At 43.1% G+C, this 18,188-nt stretch overlaps 1 protein-coding gene across 2 annotated transcripts in view; it reads left to right on the plus strand.

The window, feature by feature from the left end:
• Positions 1–18,188, plus strand: part of WWTR1 (WW domain containing transcription regulator 1) — a 203,636-nt gene that overhangs the window by 135,361 nt on the left and 50,087 nt on the right. For both annotated transcript variants that reach the window (XM_060298500.2, XM_030873257.3), the window contains one exon: positions 15,121–15,257. In XM_060298500.2, the coding sequence (XP_060154483.1) occupies positions 15,121–15,257 (137 nt within the window). The remainder of the gene's footprint in view (positions 1–15,120; positions 15,258–18,188) is intronic.

The following is an 18,188-nucleotide window of genomic DNA, read 5'->3' on the forward strand; positions in this document are numbered from 1 at the left end:
TATTATGAAGAGCTAAAAGGGAGTAGCTTAGGAAAACGAGAATTATCTCCAATATTTCTTTTTCTCCCCATAAAATGATTAAGTAGGAAAGATTCATCTACATGTTGAATTTCACTTAAGTAATTATAGTTATAGTCAATTATAAAAGCCAGTAACCTAAAGTATTATAGAATGAACACATTTATGGAACATCAACCCTATTTGAATATTTTCCCTAGTACTCGACATTAATGAAGACCAAAGACAAATCAGGCTGAAGCTGTTCTTGTCAGATTTTCTGAAGGAACAAACTTTACGGGACGCGGGACCTTTAACAGCCCCAGCTCTGGTTTGGAGCCCTGCTTAAGGCAGGCATGCTCGGTTGCTACCTTTGCGTCTCCAAATCCATCTTCAGAGTCCTTTTACCTCTTCCTTTTAAGTGATAGCAGGGAGTCTGGCTTTGTGTTTGGTTTACATTTCTGAAGTAGTACTTGTGTTTCTTCCTCTCCTTCCTCCCTAGCACCAGCTACAGGATCACATGGAGCTAATTTGTTTTACTGTCACGGGAGTCCCTTTTCTTGACAGGATGGGCCTGATTAACACCAGGCCAGTTAGGGCTTCCCTAGTGGCCCAGCGGTTGAGAGTCCGCCTGCCGATGCAGGGGACGCGGGTTCGTGCCCCGGTCCGGGAAGACCCCCTGTGCCGCGGAGCGGCTGGGCCCGTGAGCCATGGCCGCTGAGCCTGCGCGTCCGGAGCCTGTGCTCCGCAACGGGAGAGGCCGCAACGGTGAGAGGCCCGCGTACCGCAAAAAAAGAAAAAAAAAACAGGCCAGTTAAAAGGTCAACCTTGCAGGCCAGTATACACACTCCATGTCTCAAGGGCTTCAGGAGGGATGAGGAGGGATGGTGGTGTGTTACTGAAGCAAGATGGGGGTGGGGTGGGGTATCTATCTTGTGGGGTCCTTTCCTCCGAAGGACTGAGTTTGTAAGGGGCTGTTGTTCCAGGACTGAGTCAGGCTATCAGCAGCACCAGTCCATACCCTCTTTTCCTTCCTTCCTAAGGGTCCAGGTTATTTGCGTCAGCCTCTTTGGGTTCACAAGGCAGTAACATGTCATGGAAAAAAGCCCCAGATGCGACTCTGAGAGCAAGATTGGGCTCTCTGCTGGGTCACATAGAACCTCAGGAAATTTTTTAAGCCATTTAACTTTTCCCAACTCAGTTTCTGGATCTTAAAAATGGAAGTTAGTAAATCTGCTGTGTGAGGATCAAATTAAGATAATTTTTTTTTTTTTTTTTTTTTTTTTTTTTTTTGCGGTACGCAGGCCTCTCACTGCTGTGGCCTCTCCCGTTGCGGAGCACAGGCTCTGGACGCACGGGCCCAGCGGCCATGGCTCACGGGCCCAGCCGCTCCGCGGCATGTGGGATCTTCCCGGACCGGGGCATGAACCCGCGTCCCCTGCATCGGCAGGCAGGCTCTCAACCACTGCGCCACCAGGGAAGCCCAAATTAAGATAATTTTTGAAGCTATAAAATGCTATATACATGCCAACTGTCGCTCTCAGACATTATTATTGCCATCATTATTGTGAATATTATGATGTATGACTAATAATGAATCAGTATTATCATGACTGTCATTATTAATAAATATTAGTACCACTTCATTCATTCGTTTGTTCACTTATTCATTCATTTGACAAACATTTATGTATTGGGAGTTCCCTAGTGGTCTACTGGTTAGGATTCGGCGCTTTCACTGCTGTAGCCCAGGTTCAATCCCTGGCTGGGGAGCTGAGATCCCACAAGCCACGTAGCACGGCCAAATAACAACAACAACAAAAAGCATTTATTTATTAAGTGTCTGCTATATGCCCAAGGCGGTGCACTCTCAGGAGCCATGGTGGGTGGCACTCGGTGGTGGTTCAGTTGACCACTTTGCTGAATCAAACAAGAATGAACTGATAGTGATTTCATTTGTTTTAGAGGATGTTACAGCATCCTCTAGATTTCATGTCCTCCCAGGGACCAGTAAAGAACACGTTTTCCTGGCTGAGTTTTTTGAGCACTTGATACGTAAGGATACATAAGATATGCGTAAGATTCATTTGATACAGACAGTGAGAAGCAAAATGATTTGTTAAAGAAAACTCATTAAATGCTTTCCTTCCTTCCTTCCTTCCTTTTCTTAGTCGTTTATTCCATGAGTAGTTTTTGATTATCTGCTGTGGGTCTTGCATACTCAATACAATATTGGAACTACTGAGAACTTGAAAGCTTATTTAAAGTCTCCTTCAATTTCAACACCCTTTAAAAAACAGTCTCATGGGAAGGAAAAATCTAAACGCATCCTGTAGAGAAAATATTCCATACCATTTCCTCTGACCATTATTCCCATCTTTATCCTGCTTCATTCTTTACACAGAGTTCCTCTGCAAGTCAGTGGGAACTGCGTAGCAGGGCTGCAGGCAGGATGTGCCTCAGAGCGGGAGGAGAAAGAGCCCTGGGGTTGGTCATCAGACTAAATTTAAACCCTTATTTGGAGCGACTATATAATTAACGTGGGGTTAAAAAATGAAAAATACAGCTGCAAGGGTAGGTTTATTCCTTTAATAAGAAAAGAAGAAAGTCAGGAGGGATGAGAAGAAAACAAACACAGTGACATGAGGCATGCATTCTCTTTCATAAGAAGAATCAAAGATAGTTTCAACCTAATCTTTTGAGAGACAGTAAATGCCTCTCCCTTCTGGATTAGGCAGATGACAGGAGTAACAGCACCGCAGCTGGGAGTCTCCAAAGCTGACAGGTGCTGGATATAAGATGCCCCAGATTGTCCCGTGAAGTGTAGACAGTGCTCGGGATGACAGGCCCCGCTTGATCTGTCCGAGGACAGAGCTGCTCCGTCTGTTGACGCCTCGTTCAGCGTCCCCCCACCTTGCTCAAACAGCTGCCAGAGGCAGCCGTGAAATATTGCTTAATTATAGAATTTCCCTTGATCCTCTTTATCCCTTCCTTCTACTGCTCCCCCCACCCCCCGGCCCCCTTGTGCCCCTCCGTGGTTCACAGCACCTTTAGGCTAAGCACTCAGAGGGGTATTATGGTGGTGCCTTTTCCAGCTCAAAGTTGAGGGACTCACAGATGTTCAACCCTACACTCTAGCTGTGGAATTATTCTCGGAGGCTGTAATTAGCAGTTTTAGGTTCAAAAGTGGAATGCAACATGATTTTTTAAGCAGGAAGTGAGTTTACTTGGAGTGGGGGAAGATAGCTTTTCTCATTCTTTCTCTCCTTTTTTCTGATTGAGAAATAATGCTTATTGTACAAAATGGAGGAAGTATCAACAAATCTAAAGATATGAATGAAACCTACTTTCCCCTTATTCATATGTATGTATATTAACCAAAATAGGATCATGTTCACTTAGCAATATATTGTGAACATCTTTGCAGTTTAACAAATATAGATCTGTGTCATTTATAATGTCTGTTCAGTCTTCCATGGTCTAGCTGAACCATAATTTATTTAACCATTTGACACATTTAAGATATAAACAAAACTGCAATGGACATCCCTGCACATACATTTTGCATACTTGTTGTATTGGTTTGGAATTATGTTTATGATTAACAGGGATGTGAAATGAGATTATTTATTTATCTCTAATGTTAAGGTAAGGTGATCAAGGGCTGATGTGATGGCTGCACAGGTACTTGTCTTTTTCTACTTTGTTTTTCTTAATGAGTGGCTTTCATTCCTCATGATTTAAGAGGGCTGCTGTAGCTCTGGCCATCACGTCCACATTCCAAGCTGGAAGAAAGAAGGGTGGAAAGCAGAAAAGCTTGTGTATCCCTTCCATTTAAAGAACTTCCCCAGAATTTCACACAGCACTCTGTTTAGTGTCTAGAACTTAGTCTCTTGGCCACACTTAGCACCCAGAAGAGAGGGAGAGCAGATATTCAGAAGCAGCTGGCCATCTCTGCCATATCTCTCTAACTGTGTCCTTGGTATAAGCTTCGTGGAAGTGGAGTTTCTGGTTCAAAGCTTTTTAAAGGTTTTGTAATGTGCTGACAAACTACTCTCCAGAAAGAGGTTACCGAGTTAAGTTCAGTAATATGCAAGAGTGACCCTTAATGAGGCTGTGGGTTCTTGGATGAGCATTTTTAAAGCGATTTTCCTGAAGCTGTGTTCTTTCTTTTGTTTAAATCACACATTCTTCAGAGGGTTGATGTGGCGGGTGTTGATATATTTACAGTTTTTTCTTCAAAATTGATGTCTGTACAAGTAGAGCATTCCTTCCAGATATTAGAAGGACATTTGGCTGAGAATTCAAACGCTGTTCACACATGTTTCCTCCACTTCTAAGAAAACTTATTTGGAGATTGAATTAATAAACGAACCCAAGTAAGGTGGCTCCCTCCCAGTCTGAAAAATTTCCCTGCCAGTTAAGTAAAAAGGCACAGTGAAGAAGCTGTTCAGCCCACGTCTGTTCAGATATATAGATGTTTGATTTCTGTCACACTGTGGCATGGCCATCAGTAGCTCCAAAAATAAAGGAATCTTCTGCTTGGGGTTTCCTCCTCTTGGGTGGGGTCTGTTTTCTCCTTCTGTGAAAGGATATTAAGGGTCATCATTATTGCCAAATTTTTATTGCTTTTGTTTAGATATTAACAAACTTGGTGTCACTCTGTTCCTTAATTTGGTTATTCAGATATCTTAGCCTTTTTTCCCCCATCTTTCTTTGAAAAAAATATGATAGTTGGTGAATCAGTAGGTGACAGTACCTTGTATATTCTTACAAGTTTCCTATAAGTTTAAAGTCTTATCAAAATAAAAATTACATGCACAGAAATAGATATTTTTTAAGATGAGAATTAATACCAGCTACTTTAGTGAAGAACAGTGGGGTTTAGATGGGGAAATAAGTCATAAAAAATGGAAACAGATCCATATTTCTGTTCTTTGTTAAATACAAAAGATTAAAACCGTAGTATATTTTTGATTAACATTAACATTAACTCTCTTTGAAGTTTGCATTAACATGCTTTGTATAAAACTATAGTACTTTTTAGGCTAAATTTGTTTTTCCATTTTGTTGAGTCATAGAAACTTCAAGTCTTCTTGCATTTCTGTACCTAATCTGTACCCCTACCTTTTGGGGTGAGCTATGGGGGTGAACTCTTGTCACCCTGTAAGTGATTGAAAAACTAAATTAGTGTAAAACTTCTTGAACGTTTCTGTTAGGAAGGATGGAAAGCCATTAGATACTCTTTTTCTAGTATTCAGTCTTTTGCTTTTCGCTTGAAGCTGAAATCCTTTCTACTTTATACATGAGGCTGAAAGTCTTGTGCTGACATGGGATGCTCATCACTGCTAAAAGTGCCCAATGAGGGCACTAGAGGAATCTCAGCTTTGGCCTTTTCTTACACGGGATCTGAGAGTTGTTATTATTAGAATGCAGGGTGGGAGGAGGGGTGGTGGTGAAGGAGCCACTGAGGCTGGTGGTTTGCTAGTTCATTTGTGTTTTGAGAATGTTTTTGTCTCTAGATCAATTATTAACTAGCTACTCTATGTGAAATCAAATAAATCTGTAGGTTTTTCAGTGAATGGATGTCCACTCTTATTTTCCCCCATTTTCTTGGGTTCATTGTACCCTAGGGTGTTTGCAGATTTTTTTTGCATTTGAATTCCTCAGCTCTTTGTAAAAAGTTGGGATACATTTTCATGAGAGAAAGAAGAAGAATTAATATTTATAGAGTGTCATGTGTGTCTGGCACTCACGAGTGGGTGTTTTACTTTTGTTATTGGATGAAATATTCAAAACAACCTCATGAAAGGATGTTCTTATGCCTGTTTTACAGTGGAGGAAACTGAGGCTTGGAGATGCTAAGTAAAGTTTCAGTGGTCTCTTAACTGGTTAATTGCAGAGGCAAAGTTCAAAGCTACTGCAGTACTGCCTCATTTGGGTGATGCTTTCAACCAGAGATGCCAAGAAATACATGTAAAGAGACATTGTGGGCTGAGTTTACAGGAAACATAAGCAGTGTTGCCCGGTGATTATCTGCAAGGCCTCCAATGTCCCTCTCCCCTCCCTGCCTGGGAAGCCTAACTCAACTCCCCTTCTTTTGTCTTCCATCCTCCAAATCGTTTCTTGCGAAATGAGATGCGGGCTGTGAAAAGCACCTCCAGCCTTTCTCCAGACTGGGGTTGGGGTTCGTGCCAGTCTTTTCTCTAATTCCATGTGTCTTGTCTTTCAAACATGTGCAGAAAGTGACTGACACCCAGAGCCCAGGGTGGCTCATCCCTTTCCCAGAATTAAAAAAAAAAAACCAACAAAAAGGGATTGACTCTCCCCACATGAATAGAGGAGAAACTAGACTAACCCCAAAGAATTTTTGGTTTTTAGGAGGTTTTGCCCTGTTTCTTTGGGCAAGTGACATTTAGTTCATTTGGCCCCATTAGAAGAAGCTGTGTGTCAATGTCCCATTTAAGAACAACTGGAAAAACAACACGTTGAAACACGTGTTGGGCACAGAAAGCCTGGAAAAACAACTTTCAAAGTATTTGAGCACTTAAAGTAGCTCGGTGGTTTAAAAAAAATTCTTTAAAATACTGATCGCGAGATTAAAGCTGCTTCCCAGATGTCAGATGCAGCTGATATGGGGAGCGTATCTAACATGCAGCTATCAAGACAGAATGTCAGGCTCTGGACCATTTATAATAACAATAATAATAGGGGCTGTGCTCTGTTAACCTCCACACCACCCTTTATTTCGTTGCCACTAGCCACCTGATTGCCAGCTCCTAGGGCCCACGCTAGATCATCTTCTGTTCCGTCCATCCCAGAGGAAAGGACACTGCAGGCATTCAGGACCATATGCCTATTGAAGTGGCATGAATTCAACTCTCCATACCTACCAAATCCCAACACAGGTATCTGGGGACAGCATCACTTCATCTGGAGCTGGGCTGTAGAAACAGTACCGTGTCCTAACTCTGGAAGGATCCATCTGTGTTGGGCTTATTGAAAGACCTTACAATATACGCGAAGCTGAGCAGACTGTACATTATGGGCCATTTAAAGGATATCCAGTGGTCATTTTCACCACACTCCGCATTTGCCAAAACTGATTTTGGAACTGAATCCTCGTGGAAGATGCAGTGCCAGTGTAAATGCATCTTGTTGAACGAACTGAATGAACGGATGAGTGCCTTTCACTTCCTCTGATAATTCTAGAATTCTCTATTCACTAGGAACCTCATCTTTTCTTCACTTCTCCTCATTCCCATCCCATATTTTTGTTTGTGAAAAAGGAAAAAGTGGGAAAAGAGGTACCAAGTACATATTTTATACTTGATGCCTGGAAATAATAAAATAATAAAGAGTGGTAAAATAAACTCTTACATTGTTGTTTGGTTTCAACACAAGAAGCAACGTGATTTATAAATCTTTTAATATCATTATTGATCCTAATATGAAAAGCGAAAAAATAGGCTAAGCGTTGGTAATACAATTGCAATACAGCCAAAGTTCTTTAATCGGGTGCTTGGCCAAAGGCAAACAAGCAAACAGAAACGCAGTCCTTTTTCTTCTTGCTTTTTTTGGGAATAGGAAAAATGAGGTGAAGCAAGAGCTGGCCCAGTTTGCAGAGACCAAGTCAGCTTTGCCCCGGTCGGGTGGCGTTGGAGACCTCCGCGGGGATGACGGGGTGCCTCACACAATAGCTCAACCTACGAGGCGAGGTCAGTGAGTCACACCTTGGGGCTGTGTCCATGAGTCACCCGCTTCCCAAAGAGGCTTTCTCCAAAAGTGGTGTATTCATAGTGTCCCCTACTTTCCCGCCCCAGGGACAAAACGCTGGTAAATAAACCCCTGCAGGAAGGAACTACGTATATTACAGCCTCACGTGGGCTCACTCTGCACTTCGGGGCTGACAGCAGCTCTCCCTGACTCAGCTTCTGCCTGGGCCGAGCAGGTTCAGGAATGAACTTGCAGAAAAGCTGGTGATCCTCTGTGGATAGGATTCACGTAGATAGATGCCCACAGCTGGCCGCGGCGGAAGTGCCCGCCGACCTTTCACGCTGCTGCGGCTCCTACTGGGGCTAATTTAAACACGTAGAGACTTCTTGGCACTGCTGGGATGGAAGTCGAGGATTAGAGCCTGGTAGTTAAAAATACAATCCCTGCCATTCATTCGGAATTCCAGAGAACTCTGAAATTTTTTGAATTGGCAAGTGAATGGTAGAGACCAGAAGCGTGCACCAAAATAATGCTTCTGGTCTGGTATCATCTTTTATTAGAGGATCCTAAAAAATTCCCTACTTATATATGAGTTATTAGTCCTGTGTCACAGACTGCAGCCATGTCTGATGAGCTGCCGAAGTGAAAATCTGACCGGAACCTTTTAACTATAAATTACCTGTGGTTTCAAAGGATGAACTTTCTCAGCCAACACACTTTTGTTGTGTGAACAGTCACCTTTATTGTACGACATGAGAGAGTCAGTTTTTATAGCTTTCGGACTTAATCTGTGAATGATATGAATGTTTTGCTAATGGATGTGTCCGCTAGGTACATTTGCAGCCTGACTTTTTACCTCTTTGTATCTTCTCTTCTTAGGAATCGGGCTAGCAAGAGGTGGTGACGTTTAAGATTTGGGCAGAACAGAGTAAGAATTGTAACCAATTGTAGTGCTGTGAAAGCTGCTTTGGGACAAAGAATCATCAATTGGGGTGACAATAGGAAGGATGGCAACTTGGGAGGGAGACTGGTGGCTTTAGAAAGAAAATAAAACATTAGCTACGGATCTGTTCAGTCAGGTGGAGAGCCAGCACTTTATTTCCAATTGTCAGTATATTCAGAAGACAAGTTCCCGTGAACCAGCTGGGCTGATAGGGTTAAACAGAGGGGAACAATTTACTGATGGCTACTAATCAGATCGGGTTGCCAGTTTAAACGTGGGCTTTGAGCTACCACTGCCGTGGGGCTCGCACTGTGATCAGCTCCCACTTCTCTCTGGGTTTGGTGACAGCAGAGGAACTAAGAAAGAGTGTGCCTCTGGGCCTGGGAGAATTAGTAAGTGTGTATTCCAGCTGTCTTTGTTCTTGTGGTTAAGACCCACCTCTGGTGTCAGTCGGAAGAGCTAAGTATCACTGGCAGAAAACAAAGTGCCACAAAAGGCGCCACTCAGAGGAATGCAAGGTATGAGTAAGATGTGATGTGTCATTTCCTAGGTCTTGAAATTTAAATCAGAACACACTGCCTACATGTTTAATGTGATTGAAACACAGGCAGCATTTATCCCTGAAATACAATATAAAAGTAAACCAGCTTTTAGTGTTTGTATTTTAATTCTACTGGCGGAAGATTTTCAAAACTTTAATGTGAGTCTTGGGCAACTCTTCTTGCCATCTGGTATAGGCTTAAACATTGGCATAATATTTGTTGTCTGCTGACAGTGGTTCCAGTTTACTTGGCAAGCCCTGTCTGGGAAATTATCAACCTCATGCAAATCTGTGTCAGTTTTCATTTTTAACACTGATGAGTTTAATTGAACTGGTTCACAACAAGCTAGCTGCAAAGCTATTTCAGTTAGCAGTTTTTAAGCACATAATCTTCAGTGTATATATACTTTTGTTAGAACATTAAGAGGGTGGTGAATTGGCCTGGTAAGTCAAAAAAAATTGTAATGTCTGATTTTTAAAAGTAAGATGATTTACTTTTGCCCTCGATTGGTCTTGTGAATATTATGGGGGGGTTGCAGGAGTATTGTTTTTCAAGTGCCTACAATATGCAGGACACCTTGCTCCACCCCTAGGGTCCTATCTATGATCGAAAGAGCTTATGTTCCATTGGAAGAGAAATATTAACACCCCCCAAACAAGAAAGAATGAGGGGAGAGGTTAAAGAGAAACGGGGATTGGCCAGGGGATGAAGCCAAGCAGCGCTGAGTGTGAACTGAGTTTTGAGCCAGTCAGCCTTGGTTTTATGACCCCAGGTTGCCTCTAAATTCCCATCTCTTTGGTGTGGTTCTCTTTAACCACCTAGCTGGGCCTGGGTGGTAGAAAAGAAGACGCTGCTTCTAAGTCCTGCCCTAATAGCTCTGTTGAGCGTAGGGAGCCCTAAGTAATTTCTGACACTAACTAATGTGAAACTCTAATATATTAGGAGAGGAGAAGGAGGAAAAAGGCCAAACACTTATATTTGGATGAAATCTTTGCCCATAGAAATGAGCAAGCCGCTTATTATGTTGCTACGAACTCTAAATTCTTTCAAAATTAAGCACTTATAATCATTCCTATTTTTATATCTCTGTATGCTTCCAGCAATACAAAATGGATTGCATAGGCCTTCTCTATTTCAGAAAGTCTTTGTTGTGTGGCTTCCTTCCATAAAGTTAGTGTAATAGGTCATGAACTGGAGGGTAAATTCGTCCAAAAACACCAGGCCTTTTCCTGGGCTATAAGAAGTCGGTGGATTCTATTTTTACAGATAAGATTTTATCTTTGCCTTTCATGGTTCTGCTGCCAGTCAGGATTTTATATTTACAAAATGCTTTTCATTTATATGCCTACCAAGTGCACGTGCACAATAGATACACAATCCACACTTGTTGAATAAACTTGAACCAAACGTTGCCAGCCTTGGGCTGGAGGCTGGAGCTGTCTTCTGGGGATTTATTTGCTGAGGAAGTGAGCAGGGGAAGCCCAGTGAACTGGTCATGACATTGGCAGGTGACTTTGGTGGTTACAGGTTTCCCAGAGCAGACCTTTTTCACCCTTGCAAGGAGGAACCGGAGCACTTGTTCTTTTTTACCTGTCTCACGGATACGGGTGCTGAGACTAGGATGGGTTAAATGGCTTGTCCACGTAGGTCACACAGGGTCAGAGCTACATGAAAACTCAGGTATGTGTGACTCCAAGCCTGTGGTCTTTCCAGAGGCCATAGTGCCTCATGCTGTCTCCCAGTAGGCTGTCAATGGCCAGGGGAGACTAAGGATCCGGGGGTGACTTGGATCCCAGCTGTCCTTGGGATGAGTCTGGAGGTGGGTTAAAGAAGGGATTGTCAGATAGGGAGGGTGGGGAAGGGATGGAGGGCAAGAGGAAAACCTGAGAGACTGGAGAAGCCTGGAGGCCATTGCCCTCATCAAGGTGAAAGGTCATGCAGGGGGCTGGAAGGGAGGAAATAGGAGCTAAATTAACAATCCCCTGGAGGCCGATGGGAGGGGCCAGGCCGATAGGAGAGGGTGGTAATGCTGCCCCTCCCCACTGATTTCCATGACATTCTAACCCCCAACATAGAATTTTCCTAATACATAAAATGACTTTCTCAACTTGTGTCTTTATTGAAGAACACATTAATTCCAGAAGGAAAAATTATTTAACACAGCACAGTTTTCCATAAGCTACCATTTCCAGCCAAATATCTTCTCAGAGAAATGCTGACCTTTGTTGCCCCTGGGCAAAATGCAGGTCCTCAGAGCTGAGGCTCTTTGCCGACCTGGACATCACAGACCCTGATGTGGTTGGAGGTTTGTCCTTTATGAGACTGTGAAGAAAGGCAGCATGGGAAGTAGTGGTCAAAGGGGCCCCCAAAGGAAGAGGGGGCCTGATTATCTTTCTTTCAGGTACCATTTCCGCTGCACACCACCCCAGGCCTCCATGTGAAACCCTTGCAGACATTTTTTTTTTTTTTTTTTTTTTTTGCGGTACGCGGGCCTCTCACTGTTGTGGCCTCTCCCGTTGCGGAGCACAGGCTTCGGACGCGCAGGCTGAGCGGCCATGGCTCACGGGCCCAGCCACTCCGCGGCATGTGGGATCCTCCCAGACTGGGGCACGAACCCGCGCCCCCTGCATCGGCAGGCGGACCCTCAACCACTGCGCCACCGGGGAAGCCCTATCGATTTTTTTTTTTCTTTTTTCCCTTAGACATTTTCTTGAAGTGGACTCTTTAAGGGAGTGACATCAGGGAGGGGTGGGAGTAGTAGGGAAGTGGGGATTAGTCTAGCTAAACTGTGGGTCCTGGCAAACAGTAAGGCTGCACTGAGAAATACAGGAAAGGAAGTGACTCAGTAGCTCAGAGAAGGAGCAGAGATGAGACAGCAGTATGGAATAGCGGGTGGTTTATCCTACGTTTGGGAATGGGGTGAGGGGAGCTAAGTGATGTGAACAATAAGAGAATTTAGTTTTCAAATCAAACCATGAGCAGTGGATTAAGTTCTTGTGAGCAGTGCCCTTGCTGTTGGCATTCAGACGAGGAGCCGCCCTGGACATCACATAAACTGAGGTTTAGAGCAAAGCTGCCGTGGGGTCGACGGATGTGCAGAGGCTGGGAGTTGGAGTGCTTTTCTTCTCAGAGTTGTTTCAGAGCAATGAGAACTGCTCACGTATGAAAGGCTCCCTCTTGTACTCAAGTCTTTGGGGAATACAGTGAGTGACACTTTTAATTAACAAACCCGCTGGGAACAAAACTCCTTTAAAAGCGTTGGCTGGGTGTGGAGTTTGAAGGGTGGGCTGCGGAGACTCCCACGGTCCTGGGGGAGTTCTGGGGCTTGAAGCCGCGGCTGAGTTGTGCATCTTTGGGGTCGGATCTATCGGAATGAGGGCCAGAGTGTTCCCCCAGAAAGCCCTCACCTCGGTCCCAGGGGATGGAGGCTGGCCAGCCGTGGTGGCAGTCCTCAGGCAAGCTGAGTTCCTCTACCACTTTGGGTGCGGGCCTTTCTGATCTCCCCAGATTTGGGAATCCCAGCCCACTTGTTCAGAATGGGAGGGGAGGGTGGGGGACTGGCATTTGGGAATGCATCATTCGGGTTCCTGTATAGTTCCGACCACTGACAGATAGCTGAGTGTCTGTACACAGCAGCGTCCTTAAATGTCTTCCACTGTACGGTGTATGTCACTGCGTCTCACCGGGGCTGCACGCATGCTGCTTCTACCACAGTATCGATATCCATGGTGCCAGAGGTTCTAAGAAAGGCTCACGAAAGGGAGAAGGATACTTCCCCTCCTGGTACCACAGTGGAAAGTATTTCTGTAGGACATGCCTACCTTGGGAAAACATGTTTTAGTAGTAAGAGTCCTGAAGGAATAGTTAGTCAAAGGGTTTCTTCACTCATTACTTTGCTAAAGGGAGCTTAATTTTGAAATCCTCATCAATTGTTTCCTCACTTGGAAGGCCTGTGACAGACCCCCTGAGGCTGGCTATGAGTCTTCACAGGACCAAAAGTTGACAAAGGATTTTATGCAAGCTTTGAACAGAATTACAATTATTAAACTTGAAGGTGTAACTAAGACCGTTGTTTCTTCCTTTAGGCTTAGGTAATTGACTTTCATCTCTGTAGTTCAGCCCCCTACCCACCCCCCGCCCCGTTTGTGTTTTTCTTAACAAAATCGTCTTGGTTTTTAATTTTTATTCCTCCCAGTTTATTTTTGATTATTTTTTAAAGACCACTGATGGCTCCTATAGTATGAAACTCAACAGTTAAACTTAATTCTGCCTCCTTTAGGGAAGCTGACTTTTTTTTTTTTTTTTAATCATACTCATTTTAAAGGCCTTCTTGGGAAAACATCCAACTTTTCACTCAAGGCAATGAATGAGCTCCCCATGGCAATAACTTCCAGTCTGGGATGAAGAAATCTGAAGAATTTTAGCCGTGGCAGTATTCAGATGTGAGGAAACAGAAGCAAACTAAAAGATAAATACAGCTCCAGTGTAGGAGATAGCACTGATTTAGGATTTAGCCTAATGATACTAATAGTGGTTTCCTAAGCTGAGGATTCAAAGGAAGCCATTGTTATTCAAAAGCAAGGTGTGTTTGAAAGGAGCAAGCTCTCTCCTTTTCACGTGGATCCAGAAAGGTCTATAGTGTGTGCGGTTGACATTGCCCTTTGGTTTGGGAGAGACAACCTAGTTACAAGGCTTGGAACAAAGGGCTGACGTTCAGCTTCTGCTATCAAAGTTCGTTGTCCTTGATAAATACAGAAAGATCTCTGATACAGTTCATAAAACAAGAATTGTGGCACCAAATGAATATGCTTATCTTTAAAAGAAAAATGTAATGAACTCTCAAAAAAGAGTTTATGGAGTGGCACAGGGTCTTTAAGGCACCAGAAGTGACTTAAGATGTGGTCTGGAGGGAGGCAGGCAAAGCTAGATGTCCCACCCATCTTTTTTTTTTTTTTTTTTTTTTCTTTTTGGTTACACCGCGAGGCATGTGGGATCTTAGTTCCCCGACCAGGGATCGAACCCATGCCCCCTGCGGTGGAAGCGCAGAGTCGTAACCACTGGACCACCAGGGAAGTCCCCCATCCATCTTTCTACAGACACATCGGAAACTCTGGGTAGAAGCTGATGTCATGCTCGTTTCTCTGAGGTTAAGTTGTAATAACACACCCTGGAAGTTGTATATGACCAAAAGTCCAATCGCGTCTCCTCCCTCAGAAACCTCTATGCCTCCGCATCTGGGTTTCTCCATAATCTGGCCTTATTTCCTGCTGCCCTGTCCTCCAGCTACACAGTTGGTATCTTGCATGGTAGAACATAAACTTCTTGAGGTTTTATGTATTGCCTATGTGGACCTCACAGTGTCTTACCCTTTGTAAGAGCTCGGCAACGTGATGTTTATGAGTTTGGTTTCAAGAGCCCTGTCTTTGGCTGAGGACAGGTGGAGGCATCCTCATTATGTCAATTATATGAGCTGGGAGAGTGTGGGAGGGCAGACGGGCAGGAGCGCAAGGTCCGGCTTTGGGAGAGGAGTTTGCACTGTGGTATCGCAGTGCTTGAATGGCAGTGAGCACAGGGCATTGGAGAACATAGGCTCCTTGGACCGTGGGGAGGAACGCTGGGGCTTGTCCATCCCTGGTAAGGCAGAAAATCCTTAAGAGGGTGTTTGCACCTAGGGGCAGCTGGTCAGCTAAGTCATGGACTTATGTTCAGAGAGTCCCCTGCAAAATCCCCAACGTGGCCCAACTTGGATGGAGGGTAAGTGGGCAAGCCTGACCTTGGCTGAAAACAAACAATGTGTCAACCTCGTATAAGCAGGTCCTAGGGCAAGAAGAGCCAGCATCCCTTTAACTGTTGTGTTGTTACTGGTGATGATGACATTGATAACGCTAACAATGAAAGAGATAATTGTTTTCCTTCTTTTAGTCACATAGAAAAAATCACCACATGGCAAGACCCTAGGAAGGCGATGAATCAGCCCCTGAATCATATGAACCTCCACCCAGCTGCCACTTCCACACCAGCGCCCCAGAGGTCCATGGCCGTGTCTCAGCCGAATCTCGGTAAGCTTTGACCGGAGCTGGATAAACAAGCATTCGACCGAGGGCCTCGAGAGCTCAGAAGCAGCTCTGGTTGCCTCAGTGCCTACTCACACGCCCAGATAGTATCTTCTCCTCCCTCTTGGCTGCATTACCCTTTCACTGCCCTTGCCTTCTTTTCTTGGCCTCTTGGCTACACAGTTCATGACACTGCTACCAGGGTTTACACTACAGCTCCAGCATCCCCTCCAGTTGTATTTAGTGAAGTTCTTTGAAAACTCACTTAGGCGTTCTGTCTTCATCCAGACCAAGGCAAGAAGGGCCCCTTTCTGTGAATTTGGTCCCTGAAGACTGCCAAAGTGTACAGTTCTGGCCTCAGATCTCTTTGCTCAGCCCCGCCCCCCAACAATGTGTGATTAACACCAGACTGGGTGTTTTCTTGCCTTATCTCATTCAATCCTCACAAAAACCCTACAAGAAGTGACAGTATTCCCATTTTATAGATGCAGAAACTTTCCCAAGTCCGAGCTTGTGGGCTAGTAGAGCCAGAGTTGGAACTGGGGTTGGGGAATGCATTCAACCCTTACATAATCTGCGGGTGGCTTCTCCCCACACCTGCCCTAGGATAGGACGGCGTACATTTCACTTCATTTTGAATAAGTGTGACTTTAAACTTGAGATTCGTTTCTGCTAATTGCCTTTACTTCAGAAGAAATACAATTCTGCCCACTGGAGAGAATCAGATGTGAACGAATACACTCCTGCAGCAGAACCAGTCAGCTTTTGTTAGTCATCCTCTCCCACCCCCAAAGGCTAAAAATAAGAGGGCCAATTTTGAAGTTCTTAAAAAGATGGTGCTGTTTTCAGGTAATGTTTCCATTTAAGATCAGATATCCAGATACTGCTTTATACACAGAACAGAATTTTAGAGAATGAAAAGAATCTCCTGTTGGATTTTCAGGAATGAACAGGATAAAAATGGAAGCAGTTTCCTGGACACCCTTCCTTTATAACTGTGGCTTAGCCATGGTGAGTATGGACCCGAGGAGACCTGAGTCAGTATATTCAAGTAAATATATTGTCCCTTCTTCCAGGAAGTCTGGATCTACCATTTTAAAGCTTGCAGATGTAAAATATATACAAAAAGCAAACGACTCAGAACAACCTCTGTTGTGTTTCGTATCTAAAGGGTAGATCAAGGAAAATGGTGCCACTGCTTCTACGAGCAGTGAGTCACTTGTCCCCAGTACATAAGAGGTCAAGTAGAAAGCAGATGCGAGTGTAGCAAGGAAACCACAAATCAGGTAGCATTAGACTAGTTTCTTTAGCCATTTAATTTTTATTAATTTATTTAATTTTTAGGTAGCATTAGACTAGGGTTTCTTTAGCCATTTAATTTTTATTAAAAGTTCTAAAAGCTGATTATTAAATTATCAATGTTAACTTTATAATCTATTATAATTGGAAAGGATCTTTCATGGACCTGGTTAAAAAAATTCAAACACGTTTTTCAAAGGGGTGTTCAAAAAGTAAGTCTTCCTCTGACACCCATGCCTCAGTCCCTTGTATGTTGCCTGGAGTCAATCAGTGTTTCCAGTTATGTGTATGTTTCTTCACATAAATTGCTAGCACGTTATACCCACTGTTCTGCACCTTGCCTTTTTTTGTTTTTTGCTCATAATATATTTATTTATTAACATCTTTATTGGAGTATAATTGCTTTACAATGTTGAGTTAGTTTCTGCTGTATAACAAAGTGAATCAGCTATATGTATACATATATCCCCATATGCCCTCCCTGTTGTGTCTCCCTCCCATCCTGCACCTTGCTTTTTTTCTACTTCTATATCCGTATACGCAAAGCTGCCTCATTTTTTTTTTTTTTAATTGCCGAGTGGTCCAACATGTTGATATGCTATAATTATTTAACTAGCCTCCATCTGATGGGTATTTGGGTTTAGTGTGTTGTTAGTGCACCCAGTATTGGAGTGAAGATCCTTGTTTGTGCTGTTTCATGTACTTTCCTTAATTTTACAAAATTGCACAACGATTAGGAAGTGGACTAAGTTAGAAGGACTTCGAATGCTAAAAGCTTAATACTGAAGGCACATGTGAGTCTACCCTCCCCCCATCCCCCCACGCACTAAAAGCCCAATTGCTGGTAAAGTTTATCTAAAGAAATTGTAATCTGAATGTCTGAAACAAGTTTACCTGTGGCTGAATAAAATACCTTTTTCCAGATTTCTAATAAATCGGGGCAGTACATTTCTCAAGACACACATTCTGGGGTTTTTCCAATAATATTTGAATATTTGCCCATTACAAAATGCGTTGCTAGCCTCTCGAGAATCACAGATGTGTCCCAAGTTTGGAAATATAACGGGGAATGCAAAGTAAGCTCCAAAGACTGGGGGTAATTTAGAGAGTCACAATATGGTCCTAATAATAAATGATTTACTCAGAGTATTTTATTTAAAGCTATAGCTCTGCCTGTAGTTTATACTCTTTATTATCAACCTTTAAAAATAGAAAGAGCAGATCTTTCTACTTTTTTTTTTTTTGAGGTTTAGTATGTGGTATTTTATTTTCATTATTTTAGAAATAATAGGTGTACATCTGTGTTTACATATATTATACCTATGTCATACATTAGCATATATATGTAAACATATAAAGTCAATATTTGGAATATGATTCAAAACTTCTATGTCGGTTTTACATCAACTGCATTTTTTTTTCTTTTTACCTTTTAACCAGAGAAGATCCTTCTCCTCCTCCTACTTCTTAACTCTAGAATTTTGGTCTTTTCAATGGCATACATCTGACAAATAAGTGAACTTAGGTGATGTGTCCCCTTCACTGATAGATATTTATGTACAAGTGAAAATGATGTCAAAATGCAATGAACATTACTGTCAGGTGATAGAATTAGTAATAAGCTAATTTTATGTATTT

The sequence above is a fragment of the Globicephala melas genome, chromosome 4 (genome assembly GCF_963455315.2).
Source record: "Globicephala melas chromosome 4, mGloMel1.2, whole genome shotgun sequence".
NCBI classification, from domain to species: domain Eukaryota; kingdom Metazoa; phylum Chordata; class Mammalia; order Artiodactyla; family Delphinidae; genus Globicephala; species Globicephala melas.